The sequence below is a fragment of the Mytilus californianus genome, unplaced genomic scaffold (assembly GCF_021869535.1).
Source record: "Mytilus californianus isolate M0D057914Y unplaced genomic scaffold, xbMytCali1.0.p SCAF_11, whole genome shotgun sequence".
Taxonomy (NCBI): domain Eukaryota; kingdom Metazoa; phylum Mollusca; class Bivalvia; order Mytilida; family Mytilidae; genus Mytilus; species Mytilus californianus.
The window spans coordinates 38,725,539-38,744,671 of record NW_026262593.1 but is presented as its reverse complement, the minus strand read 5'-3'; the positions used below and the strand labels follow the sequence as shown (position 1 = coordinate 38,744,671).

The 19,133-nt window shown below is 32.1% G+C and overlaps 1 protein-coding gene across 1 annotated transcript in view; it reads right to left on the bottom strand.

The window, feature by feature from the left end:
* Positions 1–19,133, bottom strand: part of LOC127720043 (uncharacterized) — a 133,790-nt gene that overhangs the window by 46,343 nt on the left and 68,314 nt on the right. The window contains exons 48-61 of the mRNA XM_052226449.1: positions 18,419–18,633; positions 18,115–18,301; positions 17,544–17,717; positions 14,998–15,414; positions 14,063–14,213; positions 13,504–13,640; positions 12,396–12,478; positions 11,612–11,780; positions 10,771–10,882; positions 8,841–9,048; positions 6,503–6,694; positions 5,517–5,739; positions 4,026–4,368; positions 1,168–1,213 (exon numbers count right to left, since the gene is read on the bottom strand). Coding sequence (XP_052082409.1) covers positions 1,168–1,213; positions 4,026–4,368; positions 5,517–5,739; positions 6,503–6,694; positions 8,841–9,048; positions 10,771–10,882; positions 11,612–11,780; positions 12,396–12,478; positions 13,504–13,640; positions 14,063–14,213; positions 14,998–15,414; positions 17,544–17,717; positions 18,115–18,301; positions 18,419–18,633 — 2,657 coding nt within the window. The remainder of the gene's footprint in view (positions 1–1,167; positions 1,214–4,025; positions 4,369–5,516; positions 5,740–6,502; positions 6,695–8,840; positions 9,049–10,770; positions 10,883–11,611; positions 11,781–12,395; positions 12,479–13,503; positions 13,641–14,062; positions 14,214–14,997; positions 15,415–17,543; positions 17,718–18,114; positions 18,302–18,418; positions 18,634–19,133) is intronic.

The following is a 19,133-nucleotide window of genomic DNA, read 5'->3' as shown; positions in this document are numbered from 1 at the left end:
TCCGGTTTGTGTATTGATTTTCATGGTCACATGGTTTTCCTATAAACCCAAAAGAAAGCCAAGAACCAAAAATGAAAAGGAGATAACAATGTACCAAATATGTGAAAGGATGTTTTCAGCGGAGTTATTGTGTCATTATTGTGATATCATGATATCAATTCAATGCTTATAAATCATATAATAATCAAAAAATAATTTTAAGATTCATTCCCAAAATCAAAATATTATTCATTATAGTGTCTCAGGTAAACAAAAATTACAAAATTGATTGACAAGCCAATATAATCCATTGATAACCCCAATTAAGAGACAAAGAGTTGTATTCACTAAAGGTGTGAAAACTATCAGTGATAGGTAAACAGATGACACTAATGAGTTGGAGTTAGTTATTTTAATATATTGATTAGCTTCACTTAATTTTTTTAATCCTTTAATCATCACAATATAATAAGAATTATGAAGTGTTCATGCTCATTTAACACCGAGTTATGTATGCTGTGAAAAATATTTTCATCAAGTGTTGATTGACTTTAAATTTTTCAGGTTCATATTGGTTTATATTCGCTTTTCTCAAACAATAGGTTGTTAGTCATACCCTACAAAATCATTGATGCATTACGTAAACAACACATGGCTAATCTGACATTTGAACAGTGAACAAAACAAGAGAAATGAATACATCTTTATTATTAACAGCAATATAAATTATCATGATGAGCATCAACTAAATTCAAACCAAACAAACATTAATGCAGAAATGAATATTATTCCTGGATTTGCATTGGTTTTACCGGCGTTCAGTTACTGTCAGCTGAAAAAAAAAATGCCCAAATTTTGTCCGACTTATACGAGGGTCAAGACTAAATCCTTAGAATTTGGAGCTGAAAAGGGACCCCGACTTATAGTAGGATCGACTATTAAGCGAGTATCTACGGTATACAAAATTTTGCACACATACTTCTCATGTGAAAAATAAGGCCCCATGCGGCCAGCATCCTTGATGATTGGCACTAATTGTTTATTCTGAGATGGACCTAATCAGAGAAATTATCATTAGTCATTGAAAACGACACTGCCACTGAAAAAGTATTACATCTTTTGTCTCACATATGCAAGATTCTTTGCAGTAAGACAAAACTCTTAACAAGTATATATATATATAATTACCGAAGAGCGACTCTGATGAGTTGTATCCGGAGGTTCATATCCATTTCTACAATAGATTGAAGTAACAATCTTTAGTATTTTACAATAACTTTTTTAAAGGTGTGATGATAAATGCCATTAGTTATTCTTAGACTGCACATTCAAAACATGTGCACTACATTGATATACATTATAAAGCACAATCTTTGTAGGTAAGACAAAGCACAATCTTTCAAGGTAAGACAAAGCAGTCTTTGAAGGTAAGACAAAGCACAGTCTATGAAGGTAAGACAACCAGTCTTTGAAGGTAAGACAAAGCAGTCTTTGAAGGTAAGACAAAGCACAGTCTTTTAAGGTTAGACAAAGCACAGTCTTTGAAGGTAAGACAAAGCAGTCTTTGAAGGTTAGACAAAGCACAGTCTTTGAAGGAGAGACAACCAGTCTTTGAAGGAAAGACAAAGCACAGTCTTTGAAGGTTAAACAAAGCACAGTCTTTGAAGGTTAGACAAAGCACAGTCTTTGAAGGTTAGACAAAGCACAGTCTTTGAAGGTAAGACAAAGCAGTCTTTGAAGGTAAGACAAAGCAGTCTTTGAAGGTAAGACAAAGCACAGTCTTTGAAGGTAAGACAAAGCACAGTCTTTGAAGGTAAGACAAAGTACAGTCTTTGAAGGTAAGACTAAGCACAGTCTTTGATGGTTAGACAAAGCACAGTCTTTGAAGGTAAGAAAAGCACAGTCTTTAATGGTAAGACAAACTACAAAAGGAACGTGTTTGTGAATTACAAATTATTAAAGTAAACATGTCATACTTCATATAAAAAGTATCAACAATTAAAAATAGTAAGAAATTAGCACTTTAAACAGATATTCTCTGTGTGCACATTTATTGAAAGAAAGCAAAACTAAGTGTGATGTATTTGTTGTCTTGTATTTCAGGGGTGAAAAACAGTGTGTTTATTACATAATTTTCCACGCATAGGAAATGTGTTCCCCTCTATTTCATTTTGAAAAGTATTTCAAAATTGTATGAACAAGGCTCATATGATAATCAAGTAATATGATATTTGAAAAACTTGCAATTAAATAAAACAAATTAACAACAATTATTTTTATTACTATAAGGCATTAAATCAATAGCGTTCTAGTAAATACAATCCATGCCATACCTGATCATCCAAAAGGACCAGAACTAAGTAAGGACTATATGCTTTCAAAATATTTTTGGGAGAACTATAAACATTCAGATATCTAGATACAAAATTACTGTAAATACTTGAGGGTAGGAATGCTCTTTACCGTCAGGGTCAAACTGTCAATTTCTACTACCGTTAGCATCAAATTGGTTAAAATTTTATTGTGATTCGTCAAAATATCCTTATCGAGATTTGTCAGAGGTCTCAAATAATTATCGTTACCATTATTTTTTGGAAAAAATTTAACGTGATTCGTCAAAATCAGTTTTTTAAAAAATTTTCATAAAGAAAGTGTATTATATCGTCATGCACCAAAAATTACCATTAATGTCATTTGGCAATTTTTTTTTACCGCTATTCGTCATGAAGGTACCCCCATTACTACCCATATACTTTATCCAGAGTTTAAATATACAGAATCCTTTATTTAAGGCACACTTTTGAAAAAAATGAGCAGAGGTTTTGCACACCTTGGCTATTACATGCCCCAAACTAGAGGCTCTCAAGAGCCTGTGTCGCTCACCTGTATTTACTGATGCTTTGGAAATCATGTAAAATAAGGTTAAAATCATAATTAATAGTATTAGATATTAGATATTATAATGATATCTAAGATAATAACAAAAAACTGCAAAATTTTTGTAAAATTACTAACTCAGGGGCAGCAACCCAACAACGGGTTGTCGGATTCGTCTGAAAATTTTAGGGCAGATAAATCTAAATCTGATGAACATTTTTGCCACCTCTCAGATTTGCTCTAAATGCTTTAGTTTCAGAGATATAAACCAAAAACTGCATTTTACCCTTATGTTCTATTTTTAACTAAGTTGGCCATGATGGTTGGAAGGTAGAGTCATCGGACAAATTTTTTAAACTAGATACCCTGATAATGATTATGGCCAAGTATGGTTAAATTTGTCTCAGTAGTTTCAGAGAAGAAGATTTTTGTAAAAGATTACAAAAATTTACGAAAAATTGTTAAAAATTGACTATTAAGGGCAATAACTCCTAAAGGGGTCGACTGACAATTTTGGTCATGGCAACTTATTTGTAGATCTTACTTTGCTGAACATAATTGCTGTTTACAGTTTATCTCTATCTATAATAATATTCAAGATAATAACCAAAAACTGCAAAATTTCCTTAAAATTACCAATTCAGGGGCAGCAACCCAACAACAGGTTGTCAGATTTGTCTGAAAATTTAAAGGCAGATAGATCTTGACCTTATAATCAGTTTAACCCTGTCAGATTTACTCTAAATGCTTTGGTTTCAGAGATATAAGCCAAAATCTACATTTTACCCCTATGTTCTATTTTTAGCCATAGGGGCCATCTTAATTGGTTGGCGGGGTCATCAGACACATTTTTTAAACAAGATACCCTAATGATGATTGTGGCCAAGTTTGGTTAAATTTGGCCCAGTGGTTTCAGAGGAGAAGATTTTTGTAAAAAGCTAATGACGACGGACGACGACGATGACAACGACGACGGACGCCGGACGCCAAGTGATGAGAAAAGCTAATTTGGCCCTTTGGGCCAGGTGAGCTAAAAAATGGACTCAAAAAGCAGTGAAATTTTATTAACCCTTTTAAAATTGGTAAGGGGGTTCTCAAAACTCCATTCAGTTAATGAGAATTGAGAATAAGCCTGAACTATCAATGTCAAATATAATACTTATAATTACCTGTTTCTCTTCCTGTAATTTACTTTACAGACAATGCTAACGATAATAATGATTATGATTACTAATATACAGCCTATAATCATTCCAATAATAGAAACCAAATTCAAAGCTTCAGTGGTTTCCTTGGATTCACAATCAGGATTATCTATTGGACATCTACATTCATATTTATTATCGCCATCTATACATTCCAATGTATCTAAACAGGGTGAACTTAAGCATTCATCAATATTTTCTTCACAGTATACACCAGAATATCCAGGTAAACAGACACAGTCATAAAACAAGTCAAAACTTTCTGCTCTATGGGTACTGGTACATGGGTAGTTACTGCCATTCTTAGCTATAACATAAACAATCAAGGCAGAATATGAGTGAACATAACAAATGTTGCATAGAAGAGAAACAGTAATATCCATTAAATATATGTATTGGAAGAACCATTTTGGCAATTTGTAAATCAAATAAAAATTAATAAAATGAGACAACCAAATGACACAAATATTATAAACCAAAAGACACCTAGCAGGTAACATGTGACTGGTCCCCGTACGAAATTATAAGGCGTATTACGCCTGGAAATCTAGCGTAAACCAGGCGTAAGTGGTAGTTACGTGTCCAGATCCAGGCGTAAGGGAACAGGAAACGTAAATTTGTAGTCCTTACGGGCGTAGAAAATATGGTAAACCTGGCGTGAATTGAAATAAGCAAGGCGTAAATTTTCCTAGGGGCGTAAAACTGTTGGTATGGCGTAAATCATAATACCCATAATGCTTTGTTGATAAAGGATCATGGGATTTTTTTTTCAAAATTTGGCTCTTTGGTATTATTTTGCAAGAGTTGGACTTATGGCAGCTTTATATATTCAGGGATAATTTGTAAGAATTTGAAATTGGAATTATGGAAACAAATTGATTAATGAAAATTGTGAAATAAAAGGAAAGTAATATACATGGTAAAAGATAATTATGTGAGTAACTAAGTTTTATTTTTTTTAACAGTAATTTTGAATTCTGAAAACCTTCATCCTTGGATGATGACATTAAAATCTTTCACATTAAGTTAAATTGCAGTATTATCATTGATATTTTGGTTCAAATGACATTAATTTTCAAAAAAAAACTTAGTTAATCAGTTTAACCCTGTCAGATTTACTCTAAATGCTTTGGTTTCAGAGATATAAGCCAAAATCTACATTTTACCCCTATGTTCTATTTTTAGCCATGTCAGCCATCTTGGTTGGCAGGCGGGGTCATCAGATACATTTTTAAAACTAGATACCCGAATGATGATTGTGGCCAAGTTTGGTTAAATTTGGCCCAGTAGTTTCAGAGGAAAAGATTTTTGTAAAAGTTAATGAAGACTACAACGACAGCAAGGTGAGCTAACCAAATTAGATATTGCATCCTAAATATGTATAAAATATTTGCCACTGAACACTAATAAAACATCAATAAATCTTTTTTATTCATAATTTAGGTTTCCACTTACGCTGGCATAATCCACCATTATGACAAGGTGACTCCATTAATATGAACTGTATTGTCACAACAGTTGATGATATAGTCATTGAATCTGAGAAGTACACTTTCAGCAGGTCAAATCCAGAAGAATTCATACTTTGATTATAGAACAAAGTGTTGTAAAGCCAATATACTGCATCCTTGTTGTATGGTAAAGTTTTGCTAAAATTACCACACGGTTCACTGACTACCTGCAAAAAAAATGTAAGGAGTACAAATTAGCAACTGAGTTCTCATAATCGAAGTGACCTTTTATTTATGATATCAACCATGCAAACAAACCAATACAAGGTCGTGTGGTATCCATTTTTGAGAATTTGTTCTACCTATATATTAAGTTTTGTTAAAACCTAAGAAGTAGAGAATTTATACAAGTATCAGATTTGTTAACAATAATCAACGTGTGAGGAAATCATTATTTGTATATGTATTTTCACCACTAGTTTATTTTTTTTGTACAGCCAAATTAATCAGTGAATTATTGATTTTTTCAAGAGAAATTCAAAGTTCCCATTGTCAGAACTCTTCAAAGAGCAAATTTTTTAGCTAGTGTATTTATTCATTGGAAGAGTCCCCTTTGCAAACATTTAAATAGCCAGGTAACCACCAACTAATTCTTGGGAAAGGTTTTATTTCCTTCGCAATAACAGACAAAATTAATTTCTAAAATTTTATTTTCTACAAAACAAAATTCTCATTACAATTTTTTTCCAATTTTCACTCACATAGGGAATCAATTAGGAATAGATCATTGTACCTTGTTGTTGAAATTCAAGCACAAAGAAAAGTTTCTCGAAATTAGTAATTTTTTTAAAAAGATTTTACATAATTTTTTCCCCTTCAGTTTATTCAAAAATAAATTTTTCCCTGAAATTATAGCAGTGAAAAACTTATTTTATACACAATGATCTGTACAAAAACACCCTATTTCTATTCACAAGGGCAGAATCTTACATTTACAGCAGTTTCACATTTCAGTGTCATGGGTGCTGTTGTTTTTTCATCTGTAAACATAAGTGTACCATGCAGAGGTTTTTGTACATTCATAGAGAGATCTTGTTGTTCCATATCAAATGCTCCTATTACAGCAGTGAATTCCTCTGTCCATTTATTCAGGTTAAATATGTTTTTCTGTTCTAGATATACCTGAAATATGTCAATGAACAGTAATGCTGTGCTTAAACTTCATGCTGATGTACATAATGTAGGTCAGTATTGGATAAACCACCAAAAAAAAAATCACACAGAATCAAAGCTTTGTAAGATTTAAAACAATGACAAAAAGCTGTCAAAATGACAGCAAACCTGTCTTTCGTACAATTAAGGGCCATAACTCCTTAACAGCAAACATGAAAGTTGCCCACTCTTGACATCCATGTTGTCATGAGACACAATATATTACAATCTGAAAAGAATTGGATTAAGTGTCTCAAGTTGTTACAAAGAATCAACCTAAAGTAACATTTTCCAAAAAATCAAGTACCATAACTCCTGAATGATAACAGTAAAATTTTCAATATAGAACTTAATCACCATTTGGTCATCAGGAACAACAGTAACTAACTCTCTGACTTTCTGTTAAACAAACACATATTTTTCTATTTTAAAGAACCATTGTCCTGTTATTTCTTTATTATATACTAATAAAAATGTACAATGATGTGGGTATTGAAAAAATTAAGATATAGAAAAGTATGCTTTACAAAAAAATACTAGATGTGTCAGAACGACACAAATGGCCCCATCTCAAAAAGTTGAAAAATCTGCAATTTCAACAACACATGTGGACACAAACCTGTGTTTAAAGTTATTGCCAATGGCTGATATTTTTGTTCGAGCATATTGTTTTTCTTAAATTGTTTAACATTTCATAGCGGTATAACATGTTACTTTTATTATTCTTCCCTGAGTTTATTTACTTTGTATTTACATTGTATCATAGGTCAAATTTATTTGTTCAGTGTATGTTCACTGGTGTTAATATGTCCTTTGATTGAATTTCAGTTGATATTTTATAGTGTCTTTCTATGTTGTGATGTTACACTATTGTTTCAGAAAAAGGGTGAAGGTTTGGTACCATTAAAAAGTTTAAACCCGCTCCTAAGTCAGGAATCTGATGTTCAGTAATTGTCGTTTGTTGATGTGGATCATAAGTGTTTCTCGTTTCTCGTTTTTTATATAGATTAGACCGTTGGTTTTCCCGTTTGAATGGTTTTACACTAGTAATTTTTGGGGCCCTTTATAGCTTGCTGTTCGGTGTGAGCCAAGGCTTCGTGTTGAAGACCGTACTTAGACCTATAATGGTTTACTTTTATAAATTTTGACTTGGATGGAGAGTTGTCTCATTGGCACTCATACCACATCTTCTTATATCTATCTACAAACATGCATGGATAGTATCAAGCTCTCAAGACCAATACTAGTTTGATGAAAAATTTCCTTGATCAATGAATAAATAAATTTCAAACTATCAGCAACAGAAAGTAGATGTACTGCAGATCTAACAAGATGTGTTGAAACGACATGAAAATCAGCATAGCAGAACGTAACATAAACTTGATCTGTAACTCATCATGGTAGTCACACATATAAAAAATCAGCGCAAAATCTGAAGGCATATAGAAAAAGTCTGTATAACTGTGATTTTCAACAATTTTCAAAGTCCAAAGCTCGTAATTTCGGCAAAAATTAGCAGAGCGGAAGGAACCTAAACTTGATCTGTAACTCATCATGGTTAACTCACATACCAAAAATTAGCCCAATATCTGAAGGCATTTAGAAAAAAAGTCTGTATAACTGTAATTTTCAACAATTTATCAAAGTCCAAAGCCCGTAATTTCGGCAAAAATTAGTGGAGCGGAACGAAACTTAAACTTGATCTGTAACTCATCATGGTTAACTTACATACCAAAAATCAGTCCAATATCTGAAGGTGTTTAGAAAAAAAAAACGTATAATGGTTTGTTGCAGAATGACGGAATGACGGAATGACAGAATGATGGAATGAGGGAATGACAGAATGACGGAATGACAACTTTGTTGCGGGGTCATAAAAATAATAATTCTATATACGGCATGTAGCAATGTGTCTTTCTTCTTAAGCTGGTCAGGCATGTGACCTAAAAATTATTTATTGAAGTGTTCAATTTCCTTTTGTACAAGAGATCAAATATTATTTATATTATTCATTAAATAAAAAAGATGAAAAAGAAGTAAGTTCCAAGCTTAAGGAATCCATTATATACAATTAGAAGTTTGTTGGGCTCATATTAGGTCTAAAAGAGGTTCATACCAAAACTGGTTCTGTTGGATCAGATGATAAAATAGATTGACCATACTGGATTAGGAATATTTCTGGTGGGTCATTAGAATCTATAATGGTAATGACAAGGGTTGATTCACTGCTGGATGGGGGTATATCATCATTGGTCTGTAGTTCTTGAAGGATGATTGCTATGGTCTCAACACCTGAACAGTCTGTGCATGGAGTATAAAGCAGTCTACAAAATAAAACTTTCATTTATGTCTGAATCTTTAACTAGTCAGCTAATTTATTAGTCTTTTTTTCAGTCATGAGGTGGTTGACTTTGAATAACAATGCCTCACTAACCTGATAATAATACATGTAATTTAATTATCGCCCAGAAGGATCAGAAATCAATAAAGACAACTTGCTTTGTGTAATAAATTTTAGATGTATGTCAGGAATATATAAACCATCAATAAACAAGATTCTCTCAAGAGCCTGAATCGCTCAACTGCAATTTTTTGTTTAAACGTTTCATCAATTATTATTTTTGCTTTTCAATATATATTAATGAGTGGCTTAAAAATGCCATTTAAATGTTCTTTGTATCTGTCATATTTTCTTCAAAAGCAAAAAAATGCATTTTACCCCTATGTTCCATTTTAGCCATAGTGGCTATGTTTCTTGACGTACAAAGAAATAAAATAAAAAATTTATACTAGATACTCTGAAACTCATTCAGCCAAAGTTTGGCTGAAATTGATTTATCAGTTTCAAAGGAGAAGATTTTTTAAAGTAAGCAAACTAGATGAACAAATTGTGAAAAATTGTCTTTAAAGGACAATAACTCCTTAAGGGGTCAATTGACAATTTTGGTCATACAAAAACTTATTTGTAGATCTTACTTTGCTGAACATTTTTGCTGTTTACAGTTTATCTTTATCTATAATAATATTCAAGATAATAACTGAAAACTGCAAAATTTCCTTAAAATCACCAATTCTGGGGCAATAACCTAAAAATCAGATACCCAATTTGGCTGATAATTTCAGGGCAGGTAGTACTTGACCTAATGAATACTTTAACTTCTTGTCTGATTTGCTCTAAATGCTTTAGTTTTTGAGATATAAGTAAAAAACTGCATTTTACCCTATGATCTATTTTTAGCCATGGCGGCCATGTTTTCTGAGAAAACAGATAATAAAACACAAACTTTATTCTAGATAACCTAAGAATCATTCAGCTTAAGTTTGGTTTAATTTGGTTCAGTAGTTTCAGAGGAGAAGATGTTTGAAATAATTTTTTAAAGTTAGAAAACATGATAAACAAATTGTGTAAAATTGTCCTTAAAGGGCAATAACTCCTTAAGGGGTCAATTGACAATTTTGGTCATATGAAACTTATTTGTAGATCTTACTTTACTGTTTACAGATTATCTTTATCTATAATATTCAAGATAATAACTGAAAACTGCAAAATTTCCTTAAAATTATCAATTTAGTGGCAACAACCCAACAATGGGTTGTTAGATTCATCTGAAAATTTAAGGGCTGATAGAACTTGACCTAATGAACATTTTTAACCCCCATGTCAGATTTGCTCTAAATGCTTTAGTTTTTGAGATATAAGTCAAAAACTGCATTTTACCCCTATGTTCTATTTTTAGCCATGGCAGCCATGTTTTTTGACGAAACAGATAATAAAACACAAACTTTGTTCTAGATACCCTGAGGATCATTCAGCTTAAGTTTGGTTGGAATTGGTTCAGTAGTTTCAGAGGAGATGTTTGAAATAGTTTACTCCAGATGGACGACGACGGACGCCAAGTGTTGGCAAAAGCTCACATTTCGTAAGAACTAAGAAAGGTGAGCTAAAAATGAGAATGGGACAAACAAACAAACAAATGAACAAACTACTATATCCCCTTCTCAATTTCATTGGGGCTGGGTATTGAGAATTTGCTAATACTACTTACATTCCATCCTCAAAAAGCAGTGGTTTACCAAGTTTATATGTCTGACTTGCCAGACTGAATTTGATTACATCACCTTCTTCATCAGTTGCCTCCAACTGGTATTGTAATGTACCTGAGAAATGACATAAACATATACCGGTAGCTATTCAATTATCAATAACATTTACATAATAAAAAAAAGAATTAAATAATTGTACTATCATTGGTAGTTCGGGAGTCAAATAATGGCTCATATCTTAATTATCTTATTTTTTGTTCTATTTAGATGTAAACAATAGACAATTTTTGAAATGAAAAACTCTTGGTCTCTATTGGATAGTTTTCTCATTGGCAATCATATCACATCATCTTATTTTTATATCTTATGACAGACACAGAGTTGTAAGGACAAACGGCAAGAGAGACATAATAGTTCTATATATCTTAATAGAAATAAGATGATGTGGTATGAGTACCAATGAGACAACTCTCCATCCAAGTCACAATGTGTAAAAATTAATCAATTATAGGTCAAAGTACGGCCTTCAACAAGGAGCCTTGGCTCACACCAAACAGCAAGCTATAAAGGGCCCCAAAATGACTAGTGTAAAACAATTAAAACTGCATTAAAATGTTGCAATAGCATATATATATTTACACCCATTATATATGCCTTCTGTATCTGATTTTGATACCCTGTTTCAAATTGCCATCAAATTGTAATTTTCTTCTATATCTAGTGTTTGAACTTGATCTTTTGTGTTTTTGCCACAATACAAGATATTTTAACTGTAAACAAGTATATCTTACAATACTTTTGCATGAAAAATTTTGATATTTCCTTAACCTGTATTTTAATTACCTTCATCTTCTTTGATGGATATGAACCTGTCACTGGTCAGTATTGGTGGAGAATTATACACTTTATTTGAAATAATAAATACAGCAAATTGTGTTTCTCCAGAGAAATATGAGACAGATTTGTCAGTTTGATTGATTTCATCTACTTCATCTCCCCATGTTTTGCAAACCTTCAAAATAAATAAGAGCATATATCAATTATGGTAATTCAGTATACACTTTTAAATATGATATAAAAGAAACATACATTTAGAAGCTCCAACACACCTTACATTTATGAATGCCACTGAAACTGAGCACCAGTAATAGCATCAAAACAAGAAGGTGTATGCAATATCATGCAAAGTATGTCCCAATATTTATTAGACATAGAGCTCAGTATTTATAATTGAACTTTAAGTGACTTCAAACAGGACTGGCTGCCCAGCAGATAAGAAAATAGCTAACACTCTTACATTATAAAGTTCAAGACCAAATATTGCAATATGGAAAATTAGTAATATGTAACTATAAATTAAAAAAGACACATTTTCATCATATAGCAAAGCCTTAATTATTCTAATTTAAATATATCACTAAAAATTAGGTAGCAAGAAAAGTTTTAACATTGCTGTACTGTCTAGCGCTGTCATCCATCTAGGGACCTGTCAAGACTATTTACAAAATGATGATAATGTAATAGTCTGGATAAGTCCCTAGATGAGAAAAGCGCTAGACAATACAGCAATGTCAAAACTTTCCTTGATTTATAATTTTGAGTTATATATATAGAAACCAAAACATACCTCAACACTCTTTGTTTCATCTCCATTATCAATTTCCAATGCTTTACCACATGTCATACTACTCAACTGCCATTGCTGTAGAGCTGTAATGGGAGAAAAATACACAAAATTTGTACTTTCATTCTTAATCACAGTAAATCCAAATTATTGCTTGCATTTATTTACAAAACAAAAATGTGAGATTATATCTATAAACGAGACTACAGTAAAGCTGCATGCTTCATATAAATAATGCAAAGCTGCATGCTTCATATAAATAATGCAATCAGATGCAAGTTCTAGTTTATGTATAAATGATAAGAAATTTTGTTAATTAAAATCAATCATACTTATCGTAACTAGAGATTCATTCTTGAGCTTCTTAAGAATAGGGTTGATAGCACTACAATTTTTTAAAGATTCCCTAGTAACAATTATGCTGCTTTCACTATACATATGACATATTCTAACCTTTGAACACATGACTTTAACACTATTAAAGTTCATTATTTTACAACAACACTAACTTTGTTCCCTAACTTTGTTCCAAGTTAATTAATACAAGACAAATAAAATAAATAAAACACAAGATCATGTGGTTGTTTTTTAGACACAAATGATTGAAAAAAAAGAACTTTTTGGGGAAATGGGTGCCTGAATTTTCTTCAAGACTTCAAAATCTATTGGAAAACAATATTTAAATTAAACAAATGCCACTGGACATTAAGCAAGCAATAATCAATCAATATTTTGTCAGAAGAATATTTGACAGATATACTTTAAAAAAAACATTTTGGTCTGGATTCACTGGGATTTTTTTTAATGCAATGCCTAGGAAAAAGTTTAGACGGGTTAAAAAATATTAAGGGAAAGTTAAATGTCAATAGCAACCATTCAGTCAGCTCATTATGTAACTTTTTCAGAATCACATGAAAAATAGAAATGTGTATGCCCATTCGTCCTACGTATTGGATATGATTGCTACAGTGTAGAGAAAATGGTTTTCGCTACTTTGCTACTCAATTCGAAGTATTGTCGTTCATCATTTTTGCTTTGGTGTTTGGGACTTAAAGTACTTACATCACCTACTGTTTTACATTTAAAAACAGTATAGTATGTAGGAACATACCAGTATTCCAGTGAGCTAGGGCAGTTCTGGTATCTTCATTCTTGCCAACAGTATCTGGATATGTGATATTTATTGGTCCTGGCATAGACAGGTGACCAACTGGTATCACAGAAAATGTCATTTCAAAGGAATGTATTCTGTAAAGTATCAAGGAAAAAAAAACTATTGATTGCATATCATAACCTTTATATCAATTTGTGTTGAAATTCCAGCACAAACAGATGTTTCACAAAAAAACAAAGGAAACCTTCTTTTCATAGATATTTTAAAACATTGTACAAACAATATCGGAAATTGGTTGTTGCAGTCTTAACTTACGGTACGATATAGTAGTGCTGACAGGTTCAAGCTGAGTAGTTGGAGGAGCCATTATCAGTATAAACTCATTTATCATTGGAAGTCTACCAAAATATCCTTCTCTTGTAAGAAAATAAAATCACATGGGACCCTACTACCAACAAGTTGAATTGTGAGCTCTTGTTCACTAATGATACACCATTACAGTTCCATAGCTGTCCATTAATAGATATTTCAATAAATCATACTAAAATCACAGTACCTCTTGTACAATAATCTTTCTACCATATCCAGGGTAGTTTCTGGGTTGACTATATATGGCTGAAAATCAGTTGAAGAATCAGATCTGTATTCTGTTGTTAGATCTTTTTCAGATATTGGCTGAAGTACAATTGCCTGTCCTGGTATCAACCCTATATAAATGTGAAAGTATTATAAAGCAATGCTAGTTCACATATTGCGTCAAAGTATAAAAGAGACAGTGAAAGAAGCAAAGGACCATATGACTCAAAACAAAGTGCTTATGTAGGGTAGGCTGCTTCTGCTATGCAAGCTTCACCTGTAATGCACCACTGATTTTTTTTAAAAGTCATATATATAGCTAATTTAATTATGAACAATTACAGCCTACAAAATTATTTAAGTAATTTAAGCAAAATTCACATGTTAAATAAATCTGCCACTCCTAAACAGCTTAAATTAAATTCTGATACTCTTAGCAGTAGTTGTTACAAATGGTACTATACTTTACTATACAAATACAGGTGTGCAGATATTATGAAGCAATATATGTATAGTATACATATGTATTCACATGGTATCCTGCTTCTGTTGCTAGTTTATGGTTACATTCAAATTGAAGTTATCTTCTAAGTAACTTTTGGTGTCTTCTTATTGGCATTTTCTTAACTGAACAACTGAGAATTTTAAAAAGTACAAGGACTGGTGGATTGGAGGCACTTTTTTAAAACCCCAACCACCCATAATACAAAATTTTCATTTTACTTCTATTTTTTCCAAAATTCTAAAGAAACCATTGATTGCTTTCATTCTGTCCCCCTTCCCATTCATTAAGTCTGGAACAGATAGCATTTCCAATTTGTGCTTCACATGTTTCTGAATTGAACTACAAGAAAACTCTGGTGCAGTTTTGTTGTACGCATTCTGTAGCTTACTTGAATTTTATAGAAATTTTACCTTCTGGAGTTGTTACAACGATTGTTTCTACATTTCTCTTTCTCCTTGTAGAGTCTGTCGAAACATATTCTACAATTTCAATAGATTCTCCATGTTCTGATCTTTTTATTATTGATTCTGTATTGGTTATCAGTACACTTCCTAATGACTTGTTAGTACAGAGTTCTGCTTCATTACAAACTCTCATAGTCAGAAACAATGTCCTTCCAGGTTCCATATGGAATACACTTGTTTTGTTCTGTCTTTGCTGCTCAGATACATTCCAAAATCTGTTCTGCAGTTCTGACAGAGCTCTTACTCTAATATCATCAATTAACAAATACCCATCTTTGATAGAAGCAGATCCTGATATGTTATACCCAACCCATGCACAGGGGAAAATATCATCTTTATTTACATCTGTTCCAATACACAAATCTGAAGAAAAAATACAATGAACTATAATGTATTATTACTGTTTACTTTTATTAAAGTATCTGAAAAATTCTTTCTGAGATTGGTACAAGGTGTTTTACATGTCAAATTGTTTTTTTCATAAGATTTATTAAGATTGTTTATTCTTATCCAAAAACCTCAAAAAATGTTCAGATTGACATTAAAATAAGACTGATTTATTGTTGGTTGTTAATGCCTCTTTCAGCACTATTAGCTATATTGTAGCTGTTGTTTTTTTTATTGTTCGAGAAAGCTGGAGTGCCTGGAGAGAACCACAGACCTTCAGTAGAAAATCTGACAATAATACATGAAGTAATTTAAGATTGGAATCTAAGGCACCTGCCAAGTTACGGGTTTTACCTCACAACCTTAGTGTCAACAGGCTAGTAATGCCATCAAATTGAGATGTCCTTACCAAGTTAACCAAGAATCTAGAACAGTCAAACTTTATTGTGTTTCAAACACCGAACAACAGTTGTGGTAAACTTAAACAAAAAAAGTGTCCATAGGACATCATGCATGGAACACATTTTGAAATGTGGGACCAACCCTTAATTTTCCATATATTATAAAACAAGAGTGCACACACTGAAATGTCTCGCCTTCTTTACTAACCATTGATTTTATGTTGATAATCCTAAATATAAAGCTTTTCTACAATAACACATAAACTTAACATGATCCAAGAAAATGAGGTCAAGGTCAGATAAACCAAACGAGAAAAACATGTACACCTTTAAACAATCATTCAATAAACCAAACATAGTTGACCTATTGCTTATAGTTTCTAAGAAACAGTCTTAACCAAGAAAACTTAACATTGACCAATGAACCATGAAAATGAGGTCAAGGTCAGAAGAACCATGCCAGACAGACATGTACACCTTACAATCAATTTATGCATTAAATATAGTTGACCTATTGCTTATAGGATCTAAGAAACAAACTTAACATTGACCAATGAACCATGAAAATGAGGTCAAGGTCAGATGATACCTGCCAGACAGACATATACACCTTACAATCTTTCCATACAACAAATATAGTTGATCTATTGCTTATTGTTGAAGAAAATCAGACCAAAACACAAAAACTTAACACTGAGAAATGAACCGTGAAAATGAGGTCAAGGTCAAATAAAACCTGGGAGACTGACATATACATCATAAAATATTTCCATACACCAAATGTAGTTGACCTATTGCATATAGTATTAGAAAAAAAGACCAAAACTCAAAAACTTAACTTTGACCACTGAACCATGAAAATTAGGTCAAGGTCAGATGACACCTACCAGTTGGACATGTACACCTTACAATCATTCCATATACCAAATATAGTAGACCTACTGCTTATAGTATCTGATATATGGACTTGACCAAGAAAACTTAATCTTGTTCACTTATCCATGAAATGAGGTCGAGGTCAAATGAAAATTGTCTGACGGGCATGAGGACCTTGCAAGGTACGCACATACTAAATATAGTTATCCTATTACTCATAATAAGAAAGAAATTAACATTACAAAAAATGTTGACTTTTTTTTCAAGTAGTCAATGAACCATGAAAATGAGGTCAAGGACAATGGACATATGACAGACGGAAACTTCTTAACATAAGGCATCTATATACAAAGAATGAAGCATCCAGGTCTTCTAGCTTCTAAAATATAAAGCTTTTAAGAAGATAGCTAACGATGTCGCCGCCAGATCACTATCCCTATGTCGAGCTTTCTGCGACAAAAAATCACATCATAATGAAGATGTGTACAAAAATTTATGCACAAATTCATGGTAATCTACTAAACTAAAACTTTAACCTAATACAGGACAGACCAAAAGAGGCATGGATCACACACAAGACGAAAAATATAATGCCCACCTCTACTTTTTGGGCAGGGTATAAAGATTCTATATAACACAGTTTGGCCACAACTAAGTTTCATATAGAGAAAATTAAAGGAGAGGGTCATTGTTGGCCATTTCTGTTTTTTTTATTTTTTTATTTTTTTTTAATTGAGTTGTTTTTATTACCTGACAAATATTTACTAGTATATTAAACAACCAATGTGATCTGAATTATTAAAATAAATCTTTATCATATAAACTTACCATATTTGTTAATGGTTTTATCTTCACTAACAGTAAATGTAAATCCTATACTATCAGGATCTGAACTCTCCATGGCATCTAGAGGTATCACTGGTTCATCAAATGGTTTAACTTCTCCTAGGACAGTATTGTTTAAATCATCCACTTCTGGTAGTTTTAACAAAGGAACAACACCTACAATATTAAAAACATATGTCAGTACACACCTAAAAAAATTCTTGATAGCATGGTAAGGTAAAGATTAACAATTGTCCCATTTCAATGCTAAAATAGTAATTAAGATTTATTTCAAAATAATATTCTGTATTAAAATCTAATTTTGTATACCATGTAAATAATTTGTTGTTTTAAAATTACAAAAACTAACTACTAAATTCGTTTCAAATGGGGAGTTTCTGCATTTTTGAGACCCTTGCTTTAAACTTCGAAATGACCATGTTGTTTTGAGACCCAACAGAAACATAAGTCTTCATGTGCCAGAATGTGTATGTTGAAGTTCGGAAAATATTGGATGCCACATAAATGTACAAGATAAAATAATGGTAAATATGAAGTAACATATTAAACATACCATAATTATCATTCCATTGTGTAGGTTTCCCACCTCCATTGATACAGATAATAGACACATAATATGTATGGTTATGTTGGAGAATGCCTTCAAATGATGAATTAATGCCAGTTACATTGAGGCCAACTGATTGAAATTCTTGAAGTTCTGTTCCACCAGGGGTTTTACCAATTGCCCAAAAGTTTTCCTGAAAAAGATGTCATGCCAGGTGTTCAAAATTGTGTTCAATTTAATTCATTTATTATATAATATATATTTCAAGCTAAACTTCAATGACTCTTATCATAATAATAATGTAAGTTACCTTAATTTGACTTTCATCATCAGTACATCTCCAAAAAGCTTTAATGGTGCTGTTTGATGCTTGGAATCGGACTGGCTGAAACTCTCCTCGGGTTTCATCAATATAAATTGGGGACTTCAGCATAATGTCAAGGTCAAACAGGGGACCTGTGATATCAATATAAAATCCTGAAGATGAGGATACAGCACTATCTCCAGATCCAGTCATAGCCCTTCCTGAAAAAAAAAAACCCACCCAAATAAGCCATTTGCAATTAGCCTTATAGTACAGACTTGTAAAGTTTATCTTTATTAACAAATGAGACAAGTATTAATATCCAATTTTTAACAATGGCAATCTCAAATGAGCCTAGTATATTTTTCTTTTATTTTATTAATAAAATTTGCACATACCAGACATCTAAATTGCAAGAACTGCAGAAACGGAGGGTCATTTAAAAAGAAATAAATGTGGATAGTGTCCACATGTGGACACAGATGAAGCCCCCGCTTGCATATCATATAGTTATAAAGGAACATAACTGAAGAACGGTAAAAGTGACGCTACCCAAATTTGAACTTGATCTGAGTTTTGTGGTAATAAGCATTGTGTGTAAGTCTCATAACAATTGGTTGAGGCTAACTAAAGTAGAGAACAGAAACTAAAAATTCAGCAATTTTTCTATTTGTAAACATGCATAACTCTAGAACGGTTGTGTATAAGTTTTATAACATTT